Below are 24520 nucleotides of genomic sequence, written 5' to 3'. Positions count from 1 at the left end.
ATCAAACTAAACCTGATGTTTTATGGTGGCTGTGGCTTGCTGTTGAAAACAAAGCCTTTCAAAAACAAAAACAGCTTATCTCAGTTCTCTTAAAAAAAACCTTGGGCTTGTCGCGAGGAGTGACGTTATCCTGGTCCCTGATGCTCCTGTCCTTAAGCTTAGATTGAATAAGGGTTATTAAACATTCAATAGTAAAGTCAGGCCAAAGGTGAGAAGACAGAGAAGTGAGAGAATGAAAGAGGAACACAATGTGCTAAAATGAATGATAGAGATTAGCAGTGTAAACACAAACTGTGTAGTTCTCATCACTGGCAGCTGGATCCCACAGGCAATGTGTGTGCTGCCAGGAGCTCAAAACTGCCCTGCCCTGACAATGGTTGCTGTATTGAATTTGGGCAGAAGGGGGCAGCATTTAGGGGCTGTTTTCAATAGTAAAAATATTTCACAATATTACTGCTTTTGCTGTATTTTGGATCCAATAAATATTTTGGATCCAATAAATGCAGGCTTGGTGAGCAGAAGAGACTTCTTTAAAAAAAAAAAAAACATTAAAAATCTTATTGTTCAAAAAGCTTTGACTGGTAGTGTAAACAAAAATATTCATATTAAAGTGTAAAATATATAATATGATTTTATGATTTATCAAGATTTTGTCATTTATTTATTAATTATTATAGAATTTATTGATAAATTATTATAATAATTGTATTTTATTTATTAATTAATTTATATATGTTTAATTTAATATAGTATTTTAATACTATATATTATTTAATAACACACATTTATATATTAATGATTTTAATATATTTATCACAAAATGTTTTTATTTATTTAGCATAAATTTGATTATGTTAGCAGAAATCTTATCTTCAGCAATTATCTTAAAAATAGATATCTATATTGGCAACAATATTGTTCATTGGCTTTTATAATAAAAAAAGGATTAAATAATTATTTAATAATTGTATTAATTTAATATAGAAAATAAAGTGATATCTGATTTACCACACTGAACATTTACAGCAAATATACACTACCAGTCAAAAGTTTTTGAATGGTTTTTAAAAGAAGTCTTTCTTTTCACCAAGCCTGCATTTAATTGATACAAGTACAGCAAAAACAGTTTTTTACTATTTAAAATGTAATTTATTTCTGTGATTTCAAAGCTGAATTTTTCAGGAGTTGGTGACATCAAATCCCAAAAAGTAAATAAAATAAAATAATAATAATAATAATAATAATAATAATAATAATAATAATAATAATATTTACATCAAATTGTTCAAAGACTTACACAGAACTCACACTTTACAGACTACAAACTGCTTCAATAGTCTGTATTTCAGTCAAACTTACTTATTGGAAAGTGTTACTGTGTCGTCTCTGGCCTGTAATAACTTGCATCAAGCCTGACAGACATATTTGATCAAACAGTGAGTGAGTGGTTTTATTCACATTTAGTGTTGCTTCACTAAAGTCTACAGTATATTGCAAAACACTATGTTGATAAATACTCTAAGTGTATTTTCTGTGGCGTTCAGTCTGACAGCCAGCACAAACAGGCTCAGTGATGAAACTGCTTCTTCTACGCTTCTGCTTAAACATGCACCACGAACACTATAACCTGTTAATACGGGCAATGAAATGAAAACACGCTGCTGCAGATGTGAGACGTATGAATCTCACAAACTTAATCTCCCTTGGAAAACTGTCCGTTTGTCCCTTAGGCATTATCCATTCATAATGCAGGTAAAGGTTAACTGAGGCAAACATCCCTCATCTAAAGTCGATACAAAAGTCTTTGAAAAGTAAGTTGACTGATTATAGGTTTATTATGCATACAACCTGCACTTTGATTTTGGATGATTTTCAGAAATGGTAAGAAAGGCCTCTGTCTGCCACACCTATATCATATAACAGTAACGTAATATTTGCCATTTCGTCAGTTAAACATGCACAGAAGAGGTACAGTTGCTACAAAAAACAATCAGTAATCCATTTCTTGCTAACAGAATGTCAATATTTGATAAAACTCCCTATCTCAGCTGGTATCGAAAACACAAATCCGTAGACAGGCATCCTTTAATTTTGTGTAACTTTGTAAAGAAACATTGATGATTTCACACTTGGTTTTGATAGCTTGTTGCAAACTAGAGTTTAATTCCCAATGGTCATAATGCTGTGTGTCACTTGCACATGCAAATGATCATCCTAGTACTCGCATTTCTTTCACTTTTGCTTTAAATCAGGTTCTAACAAGTACTAATGCAGTGCAAACGTACAAAACTGAGGATAGATAACCGCTATATATAGTCTATAATGCAATTATTATTTAAAAAAAATGAATTTTTAGACCAGTTTAAATTCAGACCAGGTGCAAGTCCAAAAGAACTCTTTGCTATATAACAGGCAAGCTGAAACAGATTTGAAATCAACACTTTACAACCTAACGCTTGAAGGGGCTACACATGCATACCAAGCTAAATATGGATGTTGGATGTAATAAAGAATTCACATTTTGGTTTTTAAGTCAGCCTGAATCAGTCTAGCTAGAACTGGAAACAGAAAGAGCCGAGCAGAGAACCAGTTTCCCAACTTTACACCTGTTCATTGTGTCAGAATCTCCAGGGCAAAGCTCAGGAAGGTATGGAATTCTGCACAAACACGCCCACGCGTAACAATAAACAAACTCCGTCTGTCTTCATCTCTCAAACGTTCACATAGGGACAGTGTTTAAAAAGGTGTTAAGGAATGACTGGCATTTCTCATGATGAGCTAAAAAGGAAAGTCAAAAGAAAGGTCAGGATTGTGGTGTGTAATTCCAACAGGAGATGTCAAAAACATTGGAAAAAGCTATGTGTGTGTGGAACATTTAATGGGAAACGGGTTTAAGGTAACAGCTCTTTGTTCAGAGTGAACCGCCAACATCCCAGAGGAAGTTTTGACGTTGCAAGGTCTGGGATACAGGATGCAAAACACAATATTATGTGTGTGTTCACAGTAGCTGTGACCCTCTTATTAGCGGTGCTTGCTAAAGCACCTATTGCTCATATTTAGGGTATGAACAAGCCTCAAGCTCTAAAATATTAAACGTTGCTGTAACTTGTGATGGTTTTTGGGGCCCTAGGTGAGATCATTAAAATGGGCCTCACAGGTACAAACGTTGTCATAACATAAAACATCCTAAGAATCACTAAAATATGATGTGTGGATTTGTTCCTCAGGCACTAAACTGTAAAAAGTGAAAATATGCAGTAGTTAACTTAAGGAGGTATTTCTACCTGATCTGAACATTAAAAATGACTTCTACTGTAGTTGGGATGATTCAGTCAAATTAATATATAATATTTAAACTTTGTATATAACAGCCATTAATTTTTTTTAAATATTTTTAACACAAATTAATCAATTTTGTTCTCTGACATAAGTTTTTCAGGGCTGATGCTGATAATTACAGTTCAAGTAGACCGATTACTCATATTTTGAACCGATATATGTTTGGTGTAAAAATGAAACTGAATGACAAAATTAAGAAAAATCAAGGGCTCTGACAAAAAAACTCTCTTTAAATTCTCTTTAAATTATTTTATCGGCAAATTGGTTTTAACCGATAACCATAAAAATGGTTAATATCGACAGATATGTTTGGTATAAAAATGAAAATTATTGTTAAAATTAAGAATAACAAGACCTCTGACAAAAAAAAAAAGTTCAAATGCTTTTAAATTATTTTATTGGCAAATCTGCAAAGTTTTGAAAACGACAGATACCGATAACCATAAAAATGCTTAATATCGACAGATATGTTTAGTATAAAAATGAAAATTGTCAAAATAAAGAACAACAAGAGCTCTGACAAAAAAAGAAATGTTCAAATGCTTTTAAATTATTTTATCTGCAAAGTTTTGAAAATGACAGATGCCAATAACCATAAAAATGCTTAATATTGACAGATATGTTTGGTATAAAAATGAAAATTGTCAAAATTAAGAATAACAAGAGCTCTGACAAAAAAAATCTTTAAATGCTTTAAAAATATTTTATCTGCAAATCAGCCAAGTTTTTAAAATGATAGATGCAGTTGACCATAAAAATGCTTCATATTGTTGCCGATAATCGTTTAAAACCTAATTTAATTGAAAAAATCAGCTAACACATCAGCAGTAAACACAATTATGTTAAATTTGGGGGTCGACCGACATGCATTTTTCAGGGCCGATGCAGATTTCGATTATTACAGATCAAGTAGACTGATAACTAATATTTTGAACCAATACATATATGTTTGGTGTAAAAATGAACAACAAAGAGAGACTAAATGCTTTTAAATTATTTGATCAAATTAGTTTTGAAAATAGCGATAACCATAAAAATTTGTTTAATATTGGTACTGATAATTGGTCTAATTGAAAATACAAAAGTATCAGTAAACATCAGCAGTAAACAAAAATTGCATTAAATTTGGGGGTCGACCGATATGTGTTTTTCAGGGCAGATGCCAATACCAACTACTGCAGATCAAGTAGACCGATAACTGATATTTTGAACCAGTATATACAGGTATATGTTTGGTGTAAAAATGAAAATAATGTCAAAATTAGGAATAATAAGGGCTCTGACAAAAACTTTCTTTAAATCTTTTAAATTATTTTAATCTGCAAATCAGATTTGAAAATATACCAATTGGTACCAACCGATACCAATAGCCATATGAATGCTTAATAACAGCGGAGATAATCGGTCAACCCCTAATTTAATTGATCAAAAAAATTACCAGTAAAGACATTTACAATTTTACAAAACATTCTATTTAAAATATAAAGCTGTTATTTTAAATTTTACATACTAAAAAAAAAAAAAAAAAAAAAAAAACACACACACACACACACACACACACACACACACACACACACACACACACACACACATCACAGTTTCCACAAAAAATACTGATAATAATATGAAATGTTACTTAAGCACCAAATCTCAAGATAATATGACACTAAAGACTAATGACTGCTTAAAATTATGCTTTTCACAGGACTGTAATAATATTATAATAATATTTCACAATATTACAGTTTTACAGACTTTTTTTTTGATCAAATAAATGCAGACTTTTTTCCCCAAAGACAAAAAAAAAGTATTGACCTCAAACTTTTGAACATTAGTGTATATTATAGTAATTATAAAAATATTTATAATGCATGTTTTTATTATTATAATCTAATAATTATTTAGTAATTGTGTCAAAAGCGGAAATAAATAATAATGTAAACATCAAACTGGTCACAAGACACCAAATAGAGAGCAGCAATTTACCCAGACAAACTAATCTAATCAATTCACTTACTGAGACTGGATGTCAACTCCATATCGCACTAAGATAATCTTATCAACTTTCTAAACACACTAAGATTTTGTTTTTACACATTCTTAAAATCAACACAGATGGTCATTCACAGGAAGCCAGATTGATTACATCACACACTCGATAAAAAACAGATGACAAAACACTACATAAACAGCATAAAAAGCATCATAGTTGTTCTATCAAATGCCTTTTTACTGAAAAGACAATCCCATAATCCACATTTTACAGTGTCATACCATTAGATTAGCAATATGCTACATTAAACCTTACTGAAATCAGCTGTGAGTCGCATTCTGCAATGTGTAATACTAATTTCGTCATGATGGTCTACATGCTGCCTATTTAATTTCAACCTAATTCCAAGGCAAGCGTGAAGGGTTTAAATAATCCATCCTGTTGCTTTTTGTACAGTCTTTGGCAACAGGTAGGTACCGCACCCTCAGGACAATCACATAAAAGCTGTTTATTTTTTGTGGTTATGCACCATATCGATCATTAAAAAGCTGCAGTCTGTTCTGTCAGCCCGGCGTGTGTATGAGTGGATTTATGCTTCAGTAAATGGGTGGGGTTGAGGTGTGGTTTCACAAAGGTCTCCCAGCTATTACAGCCCATGTGGAACCTTCGCAATTCATCCTCTGCTTAGCACAGACAAAAAAACAAACAATGCATAATTCACATGCATTCAATCCCGGTTCTGATCCCAAGCTCCAGCACAAATGTACTGCCCACTTTTAAATAAACACTTAAGACTTGAACACACAATACGAGTGCTTGAAGTGACCTCAAGTAGAGGTCAAATTTTATCTTTGAGCGTGTTGAAATTCCAGCCCTGGAAAACTCATGACTTTGCGATAAACATAAAGCAAACATTTTCTAGACCTCTCTCAGCACAAATACAGACAATAATATAGATATTTGAGAAACATATCTCAAGAATGCTAAGGGTCATTTGATGTGTCAGCCGTCCATTCTCTGGTCCAAAACACAAGAAATAAACAAACGCACAAAAGGAGTGAAACTATCAAAACGCATAGCTGGAAAAATGAGAGATTCATACTTTTTGAAAGTAATTCTTCTGTATTATCATTAAAGGGGACATTGAATGCAAAACTCACTTTTACATAGTGTTTTCATATAAACGTGTATTAGCAGTGTATGGACACAACCACCCTACAATAATAAAAATTCATTCACTTCTTTTTTTAATCCCCCAAAAAATCTAAACAGTCTCAAGACGTTTAAATTTTTTTTGTGCAATATGAGGTCATACTGCTCAAGCCCCGCCCACAACTGCTCACAGACTGTCCTGTATTAGCATATTTACGCCCTCAGCCAGTTGTTTGCTGTCCATCATTTTCTCCAACCAACTTGTGGAAAATGGGCATCCGATGTCCACCTTAAAACTGCTCCCTCCTGAGTTATAATTTATATCCGTATTAAAACCAAAATGCTGGAGAATGCTGAAAACCAGTTACCCAAACCAGGGATTACTTTACTAATCACACTGTCTGAAATGAAATGACAGAATGTCTGCACACATTACACACTACTGAAATAATTTCCAAAACACATACCCAGCATTTCGTAGTTGGGAAATACAAGGACAGATAAAGTGTTTAATATCAAATGCATTTTAAAAACTGTTTAAATATAAGCCTAACTGAGTCTCAGTACAGTATTTAGACTAAATTAGTTGCTGTATCAAATGCTACAAAACAGTTGAGAGATATTTTCCACCAAGGCATAACTTAAATTTTACTGCAAAATTATTTGCAAATGTCAGTAAAGTGATGAAGGTATTTTCATATAGCAAAACAGCTTGTTCTCACAGCTAATGTGCAATTAAAGCGATGGATACCATTAAACATCAAATACTAAAATAAGCATGTGTCAGCCCAATGATTTGAGTAAAATCATCTTGATTAAAACAATGTTTTTACACAAAGCTTAAGTGTTATTTTCCAATGATACAATATATTCTATTTCATTTTCATATTTAAAGTTGGTTTAAAAGGGTTGGTCTGGTACATTTCATAATTTACTGATGTTGGAGGGAAAGTGGGAAATAATCTTAAACTTCCTCTAAATCAAACAGTAGAGCATGGCACTATTAACACCAAGGTCACAGGTTTGTTTCCCAGGGAATGCATGAACTGCTAAAATGTATAAACAGAATGCAATACAATTTGCTTTGGATAACGCATTAATGTAAACATACATTTACAAATGGATTCATTCATGCTGATGTTGTTGCTGCCTTCTGACATTCATTTCCAACACACACTGGGCACAACATACCTTTCATTAGCCAAGCTGCACTTCCCCTTACTTTCTTTAATTTCCCTGAGACTCATCTGCTTACAGAACCAGCTAATGTTATAACTGATGTGAAACTGGTGGCCAATACGAAAGTCTTCCAAGCAAAAAGAAAAGAAAAACGGGCCCACCGGCAAGAATGATGAACATCAGTCATCAGGGAGTACATGTCAAAAGTATTACCTGTGATAAGTGTAGTTTGTGGTAGTTCTACAGGTGATCCAGCGTCGAGCAGGTCCCCATGCATCTGTGTAGCATGTCGGCGTGTTTTCCTGCGCTGTCTCTTCAACCACTTGAATGCACGGCTGATGGATGCTGCCCTTCTCCTGCCCCGTTTGCCTCTGCCCCCCTGCCGCTCCTCACTGAACACCTGCAGCATATCTGGGGGAATCAGATCCCCCACAGACTCACGGCCAGATGACATTATGCAGCCTGCCACAAAAACAGAAATAATCATTGTCATTGCTTTGTAAAGCTTGTTTTTGTCATGTTTGTGAATTACCTGGACACTAGACCAAGCCCTAAAAGGAACTGCTTACTAGCATTCATGCCCTTCGAAACATACTAGCAGTCATCCGTTGACATCTTCACACATTTTTACAGGTGCCATACAAAAGGCAAACAATTATAAAATTCAGAATCATGAGATGCTTAAGTGTTGCATCTCTGGGATTGGCTTTACATTAGGCAATTAAACAATCAACAACCTGGCAATGCTGGAAATTCAACTTTAGACCTCAGTGTTGAAGAATGCAGTTCTGAGGAATTACCCAATCACCACACTTTAGCTGTCTCATGTATTACAGAACTAATATGTCATTGCTATAATGCAAAGAAATGCCCCTTTAGAAAATGCTGGACAGTGTGCAACCAAAGACAACTTGCTGAGGGCGAAAACTAATGCAATGTGTGGCGGGATGTCATATTGCTTGGAGAATCAAAATATCATGCCTAATGAGACTGATTTGGTTTAATGGGAATTAAAAAATAAGGAATGGGTGGATTTTTATCATTGTAGAGTGGTTCTGCCAACACATTTATGTCCAAACACAAAGTAAAAGTGGATTTTGCATAATAGGTGCCCTTTAAATCTTAAAAAAAAAATCCATAATCAGAACTACAATGATGACTATATAGCTTTAATAATCATTCTATTTCTTTGTGGATAGCAATGTCCAAACCACAACTATAACATGATTGAGAGGAATGATTTAATTGGAATCAGTGTTAATTTCGTTGATGAATATTTTGTTATAATTTTCACCATTGACATTTTTTACCGACTGAAAGGAGACAACTATGAAACAAAAACTATGACGACAATCTACTGACATTTTCGTCAACGAATGTCAAAATGTTACGGCGGGATGATTTGGGAAGAGATTCATTCAAAACGAATCTGCTGTGTGGTTAGGAGGTTAGATGTGTACATTTGAACTGTAACAGTCTATTAATCTAAATTTATTTATAAATATGTGACCCTGAACCACAAAACAAGTCATAAGGGTCATTTTCTGAAACTGAGATTTATACATCATCTGAAAGCTGAATAAACCTTCGACTGATGTATATTTTGTTAGGATAGGACAATATTTGGTTGAGTGCATTGTATTTGAAAATCTGGAATCTGAGGGTGCAAAAAAAAAAAAATCTAAATATTGAGAAAATCGCCTTTAAAGTTGTCCAAATTAAGCTCTTAGCAATGCATATTACTAATCAAAAGATATATTTACGATAGGAAATTTACAAAATATGTTCATGGAACTTGATTTTTGCTTAATGTCCAAATGATTGTTGGCATGAAAGAAAAAAAATCAATAATTTTGACCCACACAATGTATTTTTGGCTATTGCTACCCATGCTACTTAAGACTTTTTGTGGTTTTGTGGTCCAGAGTATGTCTGCTTGAAAAAATGAAGAATGTGGTAAACAGGTTTTTATAAAGAATATATAATTGGCCTATATAACTATTGGCATTTCATTGATAAGAAGACCATGTTCTTTAAATCTGCGTCTATCATGATAAAATCTTAATATCAAGCCTGTACAATAAGTTTGGTAATTTTAGAGAAATGCTTAATAAACGCATTAGACTGTTACAAAACCCATTAGATTTTAGCTGACGCTTTTTTGATATTTAGTAGACTAAAACTAGCCTAAACCTTAAACAATTCAGATGACTAAAATATGACTAAAACTAAATGGCATTTCAGTCAAAAGGCTATGACTAAGACTAAATCAAAATTTGCTGTCAAATTAACACTGTTTGGAATCACTTCCAGAACAATTTTATATTTAGCTGACTAATGATAAAAACATTGACAGCCACTCAGAATCCACCTTTAAAGAGTGTGCACTTAAAGTGGCAGACAACATAACTGCAGTGCACTCTAGTAACCTTTCTAGTTATTGTTCTCAATGTGAACAGGCCTTTAGTTTTGATTTAAATCCAGGTTCAAATTATAGTTATAAAAAAGACACACTATAAGTCTTTAAAAACTGTTTATTTAACCCTTTTGAACATATCTTATGACACCAAATGAACCAGTACTACTTGTATCCCCTGCTAAAAAATGATTCTTGGATTCTTGTTCTAAAGAGGTCTATAACAGAAAAAAACAGAATTGGAATCTGTATTGATGTCAGTGGTCTGCATAGATAAGGGTCTGATTCTAATAATGTACATCGCACACCAAAATTGCGATTGAGCCTCATTCCAGAACACCTAGTCATGGGCTCCACCCTTACACACATAGATACTGATACACGCCCTCACACAGCACACAAACACACATTCTTGATGTGTAAAACATTTTAACACAAGGCATTATATCTTGAATAAACACACCCAGCAGATGTATTTACCAAGGGAGGTCATTTTACTCAATTAATAGAGAGGCACAAACATTCACAAAGAGCACAACTTCACATGAATGCACAAGGCATAAAGTAAACAGCAACTTGAAAATGATGCTGTTTAACATAAACAGAGCCCTCCTAGAGAGAGAGAGGGGGATGTTGGAGAAAAGGAAAAGCAGGAAATGTACAGTGACACACTAACACAATGGTAAAAATGAGGAAACCGGAGCGGGTTTCACGTGTGCGAGCGAGACCGAGAGCAAGACATCCTCACGTGGCTGCAGCAGAGCTCCGTTTAGCAGGTCAACGGACCAATCAGAGTGCAGCATTCTGACTCACTCCGTCACCATGGAAATGTGCAGAAACAAACAGAGCAGAAGTAGCATGCAGCGGTGCAACAGGCTTTATTCACTCTTCATCCTAATCACATCAGTTTGATCCGGGATCGGCGGTACAAACACTGACTCACATGTTCTGCGAGCTGCAAATGATTCATTTGCATTTAGTTACATAATGTTAGTTATTTTAATATTACATGTTAGGAACTCATTTGCATTACATCACAGGTCTGTTTTGTTTGGATATTCTACTTGTGGCTTAATCCTCGCGCACACAAGCACACTTGCAGACAATTACTGTACACACTCCCACACTGGAACTCTCACAGCTCACCCTGAGAAAAATGCACTGCCAGTCCAACAGGCGTGTCTGTGGGTCATGTGATTCAACAGTTTTAGGGTGGATTCAAATATTGTTCTCAAAAACAACAGTTTTTGTGGTATTCCCCTAAAACTGACTTACATTATATGGGACATTGCATATTACGCAGTGATAAACATTCCAAGCAGTGGTATGCTTGTATGTTATTATCTAGGTCACATGACATCATTAGGTGCGTGTTATCATCATCATTTCAGAGGGTTGTTTTGCAATTTTAATCCAGTTTTGTCTAAAAACATCCAATCAAATAAGCCAAAACAAAGACTTAAAAGATAACTGCTCTCTGTTTGTTTACTGCACTGAAAAAGGAACATTGCGTGCACTGCATTATGGGATCCAGAACTGCACTAATATACTACCAGTCAAAAGTTCAAAAAAGTTTAAAGAATTCTCTTCTGCTCACTAAGCTCGAAATTATTTGATCCAAATTACAGCAAAAACAGTACAATTTTAAAATGTAATTTATTCCTGCATCATTATTAATTACTGATCCTTCAGAAATCATTCTAATATGCTGTTCAAGAAACATTTATTATTATTTTAAATAGTTCAGTACATTTTTCCCAGGATTCTTTAAATAGAAAGACGGAAAGATCAGCATTTATCTGAAATAAAAAGCTTTTGTAACATTATACACTATACCATTCAAAAGTATATATATATATATATATATATATATATTTTTTTTTTTTTTATAATTTATAATAATTAATATTTTTATTCAGCAATGATGCTTTAAATTGATAAAAAAAAGTGATGATAAAGTCATTTATAATGTTAGATTTCTATTTCAGATAAATGCTGTTCTTCTGAACTTTCTATTCATCAAATAAACCTGTTTTTGAGCAGCAAATCAGAATATCAGAATGATTTCTGAAGGATCATGTGACTGGAGTAATGATGCCAAAAATTCAGCTTTGAAATTTTAAAAAGATTTTTTTTTTTTAATTTTACTGTTTTTTCTGTACTTGAAACAAATAAATACAGGCTTGGTGAGCAGAAGAGACTTCTTTAAAAAACATTTTAAAACATCTTACTGTTAAAAAACTTTTCTTCTTATTAGTACATTTATATGGAGTTCACATTAATTAAAAAAATGTGTGACAACAATAAATCATACTAATGTTTGAAAGGTGTGAAATACTGCCTATGGTTTGGCTTAGTTTTTTGCATATTGTAAATGCAAATGTTTGAATATGTAAAATGTAATGCTTTAAAAAAAAAAAAACTCCCTTATGCTCACCAACGCTGCATATATTTGACCAAAAATTCAGTAAAAATAGTAATATTGGAAATATAAATACAGTTTAAAGAAACGGTTTTATATTTGAATATACATTTAACATTTTAATTTATTCCTGTGATGATTTGGCTTATTTCTTATTAACAGTTGTGCTGCTTAATATTTTTGTGGAATTATTGAGGGTTCTTTCGTTAATAGAATGTTCAAGAAAACAGCATTTATTTAAAACTAAAATGTTTAACATTATAAAATAGAAAAAGGAATTACATTTTAAAATACATTCAAATAGAAAGTGGTTAGTTTAAATAGTAAAAAGTATTTCATAATATTACTGCTTTTGCTGTACTTTGGATCAAATAAATGCAGGCTTGGTGAGCAGAAGAGACTTCTTTAAAAAACTTAAAATCTTAAAAAAAACTCACTATTCAAAAACATTTGACTGCTAGTGTATATTCAGCAGGGCTAGAATGATAGTATGCATAGCTACTCTCTAAACTAAGTGTGAGGTGTGTGCAAGTGATAGACACCTGGCTTATCATCTCTGCTGTAGTTTGTGCAGGTGTGCTAAGCAAGAGAGGGTGTGTGTTCATGTGGGTTACAGGAAATGGAGCTAAATCTGGAAGATAAAATGCCTGAGGTGATTTAACCGGGAAAGCTGTGGTCACATGAACACACACATGCAGAATTGAACCATGCTTATCTGCAGTTTGATTCTGCAGTTTTCATTGCACTGCACTCATCAGGTGGATGGTACAGGCTGGTATTCATACACACACACTGTGCACAGGGGTTTTCCAGTCAAAGAAATGAGACATACACTCATGAGCAATACATCTTGAGTTGGTTACACATAAGACATTACGTGCACATCTATGTGCAGCGTCACAGCTGTGTGAGACAGGAGCACTTCTGTCTCTCAAACGCAGACTGTTGTAAGAGCACTTAGAAAACGCCTTTCTTTCTAAGCCCCAAACCTAAGGAATTCAGGCTTAAGGAACCGAATTCCTCCCTAAGTGCTGAGGGGAAGTGCTGAGGGTCATTGCAGTGCTTCTGGGGAACGGTGAAGGAAAGTGCTGATAGCTGTCATGCTAACCGCACATTATATCCCGATGGGAGTGTCTGTCTTTCCTCACAGCTACCATTACAGTACATTAACACAATAACACACAACAACACAGACTGACACAAAACACATGAATCTGAGAAGACCACCTGAGGTATGTTTTTATATCAGATATCCGTGTGACATGAAATAAATCCAGTGGATATTTCTTATGAAATACAATCACTAATTCACTTCCAAACTTCAGAGGTGTGTGCTGACATTCGTATCACATTTCAGTCTGATTTCATCCACACAAAAATACACACTCTGATGTTTAGATGTGATCTGTGCTATTGTTTAGCATTGTGTGTGTGTGTGTGTGTGTGTGTGTGTGTGTGTGTGTGTGTGTGTGTGTGTGTGTGTGTGTGTGTGTGTTCTGGGGATCTGCAGCAGCTTGTTGAGAGCAGGAGTAACATTCCTAAACGACTGATAATTGTATAATTCCTGTGGGTTCCTCCTCTAGCTCCACCTCTCCTTCCATCATTGTCTTCTTTCTCTCATCCTGTTTTCCCTCAGCTCTTCTTCTATTAGATTGCTAATGTTTGGGTTTTAATGGAGCTGTCCGAGTCTCAACACAAACTGTCTGGAACTATCTCACTGTGTTATCTTCAAACAATCCATAACTGTCTCGCTGTATCTTCTTTATAAAATACAGAACTGTCTCACTGTGTTATCTTTAAATAATCCAGAACAATCCCACTGTGTTATCTTCAAACAATCCATATCTGTCTCACTGTATCATCTTTATAAAATCCAGAACTGTCTTATTGCATCATCTTCAAACAATCTAAAACTTTAAATCTAAAACAATTTCACTGTTACTACTAAACTGTCCAAACACACTAATTAGGAGTGTCTCGTGCAGAATTAATCCTGCAGGTATCAGGGCTGATTATACAATGATTAAATGTAAGATTAGCTTGTTTTATCCAAAGTTTTAGATCTCGCTGTTTTGTCTTAATAAAATCAAGAACTGCCTGACTGTATCATCTTCAAACAATCTAGGACTATATCACTGTGTCATCTTCATAAATTGAAGAACCATCTCACTCTGGCACCTTTTTTACCAGCAGGAACCGGGAGCTTGTTCGGAGCTAGTGCTATTGCTATTGCTGGTTCAGAGTTGGTTCGACTGATGAGATTTCTAAGAACTGGTTTGCTTTTCCACGGGCCACAGAGCTAGGTATTACGTCATTGAATATGTCTCATCTTTCTAAGCAACACTATGCGGCAGTGCCAAACACAAACACACCAGGCTTGCTCGAGATGCATCGGCGCCGAACCAGCTCTCAAACTGCCTTGGTGGGAAAGGGGTACGTACCATCTTCATAAAACAAGAACTCTCACTGAATCTTCTTCAAACTAGGGGTGGGCGGTACACCGGTGTCATAGTCAGCACCGGTGTGACATTGCGCCACGACATGGATTTTCTAATACCGTCAATACCGTAATAAATCAATTATGTGCCTAAAAATTAATTACGGCTGTATTTACATCAATAATAGCTAATTCTAAATAATAAGGCATTCAATTTTCTTCAAACGTTCAGTTGTGGTCTGAATACCTGTCCTTATACTATATCTTGTTGTAAATAAAAAAGTTAAACATATTCGTATCAGCTTTGCAGGTGGTAGGTAAAAGGGGAGTGGCCATTAAACGACTGGTGAAACATCGTGAAGAAAGGTCGGGCCTGTAGCCTATACCAGGGGCGGAGTGGCAATCGGGACGACCGGGACTTTTCCCGGTCGGCCGACCGAAGGATTTACACAGCGGATCACAAATTGAGCGGGCGCGAGGCGAACGTGACCGGCCTGAGCTTATTAAAATCATTGACGTTACTAAATTCTCCGCGAATAGCGGCCAAATACTCCCAAGTACTCCCACAAAATTGGTGCGATATTTAGTTGAGCTCCATATTTTTTTCCGCAAATATTCTAATATTGTATATAATTTTCGCACTTTCAATATGCAGGGTATAGAAATCGCTTTTAACTGAGTGCTTGCGCTGTTTACTTTTACTTTCGATTTTGCGATAACGCACACTCTGTGTAAAGGGAGCAGCACATCTTATAATAGATATTTGTCAGTGAGTACAAGATTGCAGCAAATCCTCCAGTCTATTTTTGTCATCTCTCTTTACTTTCGACCCGTGATCATTCAAATCTAAAGGTCATTGTACACTGAGTCCGATTTTCATATGCGTTTTTTTTTTAGTTTTCTCATATTCGCCATCCTTATCAAAATGCTTATTATGGATGCGAAAATGCAGAAAATCAAACACGATCCGAAATTTTTTTATGACGGACGAAAGTTTTAGAGGCAGTGTGTAAACTCAATTAACATAACCTGTATTTTTTTTAACGTGCAAAAATCTTGGACGAAAATTTCGTACTCATGTGTGCAATGACATTAACTCCAGCAGCTCGTGTTGGATGCAGGGTTTTCCCCACAGAATTGGTCTACTTTTAAACTGTTGCTATGGGTTGATTTCCCCCAGTTATTTAAAGGTTTTAAATATTGCAGAAATTAAATTTCAATAAAAAATAATTTTTGTTTTGTTGTACACTGTTAAGTAAGATCTTTAGGTTTTTTGCAAAATAAATATGTTGAGAATGCATAATACTCTCCCATGTCTCTTTTTGATAAGGATACCTACCATTTACTTATTATATTAATATTTTTATAACTTTATTCACATACTAAAGGGACAGGACAGGCTACTCCTCCCAAAATGTACCAAAAAAAGTAATACCGTGATATTATACCGTCACCGTTCAAAAGATGAAAAATACCGTGATATTAATTTTAGGTCATATCGCTCACCCCTACTTCAAACCATCTAGAACTGTCTCAATGTCATCTTCATAAAAACAAGAACTGTCTCACTTTATCATTTTCATAAAACCACAAATGGTCTCATTGTATCATCTTCATAAAATCAAGAATCGTCCCACTTTATCATCTTAATAAAACCAAGAACTGTCTCATTGTATCATCCTCATAAAAATCAAAAACCGTCTCAATGTATCTTCTTCATACCATCTAGAACTGTTTCACCATATCATCTCCACAAAAACAAGAACAATCTTACTGTAGCATCTTTATAAAACCAAGAACTCTCACACAGTATCATCTTTATAAACCAAGAACTGTCTCACAGTATCATCTAGGGCTGCACGATTAATTGAACGATGTTGTGAGGCGCGTTTAGTCAATGAAGCCGGTACTTTGATTAGTAGTAAATCTCCATCACGTGCGTTCAGCTGGAGCGGCAATTAATACACAGAGACGTAGATCACTGACAAGCTACGCCAAATCGCGTTCAAAATCGCATTCGATTTTGAGCGCGATTTGGCGTAGCTTGTCAGTGATTTACGCCTCTGAACGCTCCAGCTGAACGCAGCTGAACGCACGTGATGGAGATTTACTACTAATCAAAGTACCGGCTTCATTGACTAAACGCACCTCACAACATCGTGCGATTAATCGTGCAGCCCTAGTATCATCTTCATCAAATCTTTAACTGTCTCACTGTATCCTCTTAATAAAACCAAGAGCCATTTTACTGCTTCATCTTCATAAATCCAAGAACCATTTCACTGTATCATCTTCATAAAATCAAGAACTCTCACACTTTATCATCTTTATAAACCAAGAACTGTCTCACACGGTCATTTTCAAACCATCTAAAACAGTTTCACCTTATCATCTCTACAAAATCAAGACCTCTCACACTTAATCATCTTTATAAACCAATAACTGTCTCAATGTCATTTTTAAAAATCTTGAACTTTCTCACTGTATCCTCTTAATAAAACCAAGAACCATCTCACGGTTTCATCTTCAAACAATCTAACCCATCTCACTGTATCTTTTTCATACAATCAACAACACTCTCACTGTATCATCCTCTAACAAACCAGAATCGACTCATTATCTTCATAACTCACTGTCCTGCTGATAAAATCTAAAACAATTTCACTTTCATTATGTTTTACCAAACTATCAACATACAGTGATTAGGAGTGTCTCGCGCTCAATTAGTCCTGCAGGTATCAAGGCTGATTATATAATGATTGAGTGTCATATCAGGCTGTTTCATCAAGAGTTCTAGATTGAAACTACTCAAGATCTGTACTAATATAATCTTCCACAAACACACACATCAATGCGATAAAATCTCGCAGCTGTTAATGAAGCTATCACAATGATCAATCAGCTGCGGGTGGCAGCACACTGGCTCAGGATCTGTTGTACCAGCTAAAGGTTTACTGAGGGTTACTTTACAAACCATGATGCCCCAGAGCAAAACCAGACAATTGTCAGCCACTTCACCTCACATCAGCTGCCAAAGAAAACCAGTTTTTATTTTCCCTGAATAAAGCAACATTTGCTAGCGTGGGAAAACGATCATCAACACTGCCTCAAAGAGACTGCTCTCTCTCTCTGTTTTGAATTAAAGGTGCAGTGAGTGATTTCAACTGTTTTGCTGACTTCAATCCACAAGCCTTCAAACCCAGACAGACCACGGTTTCTGATCAAAACACTGACTTTTATTGAACGTGTGAATTCTCAGAACATGTACAGGTTGTTGATTGGATTTTGAGATGTGGGCGGGGGTTTAGGCATAATACATGATTGGAGAAGTCCTGCATATGTCACCAGAGCATGCTGTTGTTTTCAATAGAAGGTCAAGTTATGATATTTTGCCTGGAATAAAAACCACAAGGCTTTTGACATCATGAGTAGCTTTGGCAGCCATCCTCAAACATTTCATAAACAACTCATCATCATGACAACTGGCTCTGACCTCACCTGGTGGCTGTTTAGAAATGTGCATCTGATACACGTCAAAACACTGTCAGTGATGGATTCAGATCATGCAAAACCAAATCAGCCATGAATAAAACTAAAGGGACGCTCTATTAGATCAGTCAGTAACTTTATTTCAGTTGGTTAGTGGAACACACACACGCACACACACACACACACACACACACACACACACACACACACACACCTCCTGCTTCTGCACACACTTGCGCAACTGATCTGGAATCTCTACTGAAACAAGCCCCAGCATGGCAGCCTGACGGGTACAGCGACACACCCAAAAATCAACAATGCCTACAATCACCTTTCTTTCTCTCTCACTCTCCCTCAAGTTACCCATGATCAACAACATACTAGTTGAGAGCATTAGAGCAGGAGTCCCTCTGTCTCACACTCCACCTCCTCCAAACCCCTGCAGGTCTCCTATCTGTTTCAGGTTAATGTACAAACCTGCTCTTTGAGATAGACATGTGTAAAGAAAACTCCCATGCTGCAGAAACATGCATCCCCAGAACTGCTACAGATTTCTTTCCTAGAATTCAACGATTTATAGAAATTCTATGGGTGAATGACTGATAAATATGTCTGAGATGATACAAAAATTTACAAATCAATTATATATATATAATATATACAGTCAAAATATATAAATAAATCAGTATAAATCAGTCAAAGGTTTTTTAACAGTACACTTAATGTTTTTTGTTAAAGTCTCTTCTGCTCAGCAAGCCTGCATTTATTTGAACCAAAATTTTGAATAATTTTTACTATTTAAAATAACTGTTTCTTTTTTGAATATATTTTAATTTTTTAATTTATTCCTGTGATCAAAGCTAAATTTTTAGCATCATTATTTCAGTCTTCAGTGTCACATGACCCTTCAGAAATCATTGTAATATGAAAAAAAAAAATATTATCAATATTTACAATATTTTAAAAGGATTCTTTGATGAATAGAAAGATCAGCATTTATCTGAAATAAAATGTTTTTGTAACATTATACACTATACCATTCAAAAGCTTGAAATCAGTATTATTTGGGGGGGGGGGGAGAAATGATAGAAATTTGTACTTTTATATAACAATGATGCTTTAATTTGATCAGAAGTGATGACAAAGACATTTATAATGTTACAAATTGTTTTTATTTCAGATAAATGCTGTTCTTCTGAACTTTCTATTCATCCAAGAAACCTGAAAAAAATCTACACAGATGTTTTCAACATAATAATAAATGTTTTTTGAGCAGCAAATCAGAATATTAGAATGATTTCTTTAGGATAATGTGACTGGAGTAATGATGCTAAAAATTCAGATTTTAAATTACAGGAATAAATTACATTTGAAAATATATTCAAATAGAAAACTGATATTTTAAACAGTAAAATATTTCAACATTTTACCGTTTCTGCTGTACTTTGGATCAAATAAATACAGGCTTGGTGAGCATAAGAGACTTCTTTTAAAAAAAAAACAAAAAAAAAACAACCTGTTCAAAAACGTGCATTTTCAATTTAAAAATGTCATGTGGTGTAACCCAAAGTTAAAAGTAATAATATGTTTTACCTTACAACCTGAGCATACTTAGCACTAATTATTAAAAAAAAATAATATTAATCAATAGTTTTTCATAGGGTTATTTGACTTGACTTTAGCTAACATTTGCCTTTTTGTAAAAAATAAAATCATATAAATTCATATAAATCATATAAACAAACAAACAAAAATTACACACACACACACACACACACACACACACACACACACACACACACACACACACACACACACACACACACACACACACACACACACACACAAACATCACACCTTACTGACACCGTCATGAGGGTCCACAGTGTCTTCTCTGTGGAATCATTTCCTGTTTATTATGTCACATGGCAACAAAATGGCTTCCTGCACACTGGTTGCACCACACTGACATTGATTTGGTACACTATTGATTTTGCTTCACTAATTAATTTCTTGGAAATAAAATAAAAATGTAGTATAATATATATATATATATATATACATTGAGATCATACTAAACCACTTATGCTAACATTCAAGAATGTCACACGAATGTAAGCATTTTAATATAATGTAACCTTTTAATAAGACCGCTCACCTTTTTTTTACAGTCTCCCAAAAGTTACACAACTTATTTACAATCTCCCAAATGTCTTGATATTTAATCAGAACGTATATTGTGAATTATATAGGCTATATATTTTTTTTATTTAAAAAAAATAATTAGATCCTAAGAAAAACGACTTAGATTAGAAATACATGAGGGTTAGCAAATGAAAACTTGCAAACAAATGACAGAGAGACCAACACATACACACATACTACTGAAAGTAAAACCTACTGAGACCAAAATATCAGGGAGCACATATCTTAATGATTAAACCCAAAGAGTAAACACTGGAGGTAACTACGGGCACAGAAAGTTTTAAGACACTTCTAACTTATGACTTTGCATTTTACTAATTACACAAGTTTTAATGTCATGTTGGCAGACTGGGAAGGGCTGTTACCTGTAACTTCTGGATCCCTCGGTTTCCTTGTTCGGCGCTGTAAAATCCTTTACATCGGACGGTCCATGTGAATCTGGTCTGGAAAGTTCAGGTGAGGCATTTCCACGGTATTCCAGTTTTCTTAGCAAACTCTTGAAACTTAGAGAGCAACCAGTCCCGAGCAGTCCTTGCAGACTGTGCTCTCATCTGGTTTGAGAGACTCCTCTCTGCCAAATCCTCAAAAGGCTCCAGGTGAGAATTAAAAGGGAGTTTCCACGCGCTGTCAGGTCCTCGACCGCGCAGTGGCGCCATCCCGCGGCCACAAAATCAAAAGACACTCACACATCCCGTAGACGTGATTACGTAACACATTGATTAAAGGGCGTGAATGTTTTATGTCATTAATGACTTACAGGATGTATTGTTATGAAGATGCTTAGTCATCTAGGACATAGTTTTATGAATTAAATAACATTTAAATTGAATTGAAATCATTAGATAATTATTGGAAATATTTTTAAGTAACTAATTAAAATATAACTTTATCAGCATTAAAATAGATTAAATATAGCCTACTGCATATATAAGTAAATATCTATAACATTTTTAAGTGTCTAAGTAGCCTATGTAGTAAATACAGATTTAGTCCAGGATTTAATCGTAGTTTTATCAATACCAGTCAATCAGACACTGGTATTACCACAACATTATACATCAAAGAACATGTCATCATTCTTACCACAATCACGTTCATGCCTATGGAGTTTCATGTATAAACACAATCCCACCATGAAGAACATTTTGGTCTTGTGGAAACTGCTGTGAGTCAAGTTTCCTGGCTTGTGAAACCTGCTTCTTTTATGAGACATTTTTGGGAATGTAGAATTTGAATTTTACCTGGTTGATTCCTGAATCATCACTTTACTGGCATAAAGTTGGCTTGACCTTGGACATTAGATATTTGCAAACTTAGGGACCGTCTCTAAAGTTAGGCTACATATGACATTGGTATAGACCTGAGGGTTTGCACTTACTTAACGATTTGGTAAGTTACCGGAAGCGTGGTCCATAATGGCGATACTTGGATGTAAACAACAGCATGAATTGCACGGTTAATGTACTACTGAATACGTTGTTCTACTAATTTATGTTGTCTAAACCACATTAAAAAAACGTGTAGAAGCTGTAAATCATATAGAGGACTTAGTAAGCAGGAAAGGGCGCAATATTTTGAAAAACTAAAGTTAAAGGTGGCGAATATATATATATATACAGGTCCTTTTAAAAAAATTAGCATATTGTGATAAAGTTCATTATTTTCTGTAATGTACTGATAAACATTAGACTTTCATATATTTCACACTGTGTTTTATCAAGGGCAGGGTCAATGCAGCTAGCTATCAGGAGATTTTGGAGCACTGCATGCTTCCATCTGCTGAAAAGCTTTATGGAGATGAAGATTTCATTTTTCAGCACGACCTGGCACCTGCTCACAGTGCCAAAACCACTGGTAAATGGTTTACTGACCATGGTATTACTGTGCTCAATTGGCCTGCCAACTCTCCTGACCTGAACCCCATAGAGAATCTGTGGGATATTGTGAAGAGAAAGTTGAGAGACGCAAGACCCAACACTCTGGATGAGCTTAAGGCCGCTATCGAAGCATCCTGGGCCTCCATAACACCTCAGCAGTGCCACAGGCTGATTGCCTCCATGCCACGCCGCATTGAAGCAGTCATTTCTGCAAAAGGATTCCCGACCAAGTATTGAGTGCATAACTGAACATAATTATTTGAAGGTTGACTTTTTTTGTATTAAAAACACTTTTCTTTTATTGGTCGGATGAAATATGCTAATTTTTTGAGATAGGAATTTTGGGTTTTCATGAGCTGTATGCCAAAATCATCAATATTAAAACAATAAAAGGCTAGAACTACTTTCAAATGTGTGTAATGAATCTAAAATATATGAAAGTCTAATGTTTATCAGTACATTACAGAAAATAATGAACTTTATCACAATATGGTAATTTTTTGAAAAGGACCTGTATTTAACCCACTTGACTGAAAATTATAAGAACAAACACAAATGTAGTCAAAGGAGTTCACTTCCAGAACAAAAATTTACAGATAATGTACTCACCCCCTTGTCATCCAAGATGTTTATGTCTTTCTTTCTTCAGTCGTAAAGAAATTGTGTTTTTTGAGGAAAACATTTCAGGATTTCTCTCCATATAATGGATAGGTATGGTGCCCCCAAGTTTGAACTTCCAAAATGCAGGTTAACAGCAGCTTCAAAGGGCTCTTAATGATCCCAGCAGAGGAAGAATTGTCTTATCTGGTGAAATTATCTTTTTTTTTTAAACAAACAAAAAAACTAGCATTTGAAGAGAATGACTTACCAACCAACTGTAAAGTGTTAATATAGGTGTTGACTGTAAGTCATTCTCCTCAAATGCTATTGAGCTTTAAATTATGATATATTTTGTGTTTAAGCCCATTCAGTGCTGAAATAGTGTATTTATATATGATTTGACAGTTTTTTTTTTTTTATTAAATATTACAAATCTGAAAGGTGTGAATTATAGTTGACACCTACATGAACACTTTACAGTTGGTTGTATGACTGTAAGTCATTCTCCTCAAATGCTGTTGAAGTTTTGAAACGGTTCCTAAATTTGTGAATATCCAACGTCCAATGTAATTTATGCCAGTTATCAACTTCTGATTTTGGATGGGCAGAACTAGCTGCTACATTAATTTCCCATATTTCTGTTGCATTGTGGGAGACTTTCTAGTTGCAACCTTTTTGTTCCTCTATGAAATAACGTATCCACTTTTTTTCCATATAAACAGGCAAGGCCATTTGTAAACTTTATGGGTCAGGCCAGTCTAATCTGCGTCCAGCTATTTTTAGCTGTAAAAAACAGCTTGTTTTGCTGCTTGATATTGCAAATTGTTTTGTCTTACCATGTTATTATGTATTATTTTAATATGATCACACTGGTTTGTAGCACAAACAGTTTTACCGTTTACTACGTTGTTATTCTTACTTAAAAAAGGTGGATAAGCTATAATTCAAACCCATAATTATAGATTTGGACAAAGAAAATCTGTAGATCAGATAGATTTCTTGAGTGCACTCCTTGTGTGTTAAGAACATTTTATCTTGTTTTTCCAAGATTTGCTGAAATGAACCTCAAGAACATTGAGACCTGTGGAACACACCTTCTTCTGAACTATGTTTCACATTTTCTCTCTTGTCAGATGAGGTGTATAGGTTACAGGTAAAATGTTACATTACAATCACATATATATCATTCTTATGTAATTGTTACCAGGTGAAGAACACAAAGAAAAATCACACAATGAGTGTACTAGATGTTACGTAAGAAACTTGCAGCCTTTTAATCTAATTTGTTGGTTTGTTTTCAGATAACATACAGGGTGTGCATAAGAACTGCTGAGATGTTGTTCACTTTACCAGTAAATGTTACTGAGACTGGTCACGAGACTTCAATCTAAACAGATCACAGCTCTAGAGC

General features: G+C 34.9%; 1 protein-coding gene across 1 annotated transcript in view; it reads right to left on the bottom strand.

The window, feature by feature from the left end:
* Nucleotides 1-21193, bottom strand: part of LOC141325221 (uncharacterized) — a 29411-nt gene extending 8218 nt beyond the window's left edge. Inside the window, exons 1-2 of the mRNA XM_073833785.1 lie at nucleotides 20998-21193; nucleotides 7877-8125 (exon numbers count right to left, since the gene is read on the bottom strand). Of these exons, the coding sequence (XP_073689886.1) occupies nucleotides 7877-8117 (241 nt within the window). The 5' untranslated portion in view covers nucleotides 8118-8125; nucleotides 20998-21193. The remainder of the gene's footprint in view (nucleotides 1-7876; nucleotides 8126-20997) is intronic.
* Nucleotides 21194-24520: the final 3327 nt, after the last annotated feature.

The sequence above is a fragment of the Garra rufa genome, chromosome 2, assembly GCF_049309525.1.
Source record: "Garra rufa chromosome 2, GarRuf1.0, whole genome shotgun sequence".
Taxonomy (NCBI): Eukaryota; Metazoa; Chordata; class Actinopteri; order Cypriniformes; family Cyprinidae; genus Garra; species Garra rufa.
The sequence above is the reverse complement of the archived record's forward strand: the minus strand, read 5'-3'. Positions and strand labels throughout refer to the sequence as shown.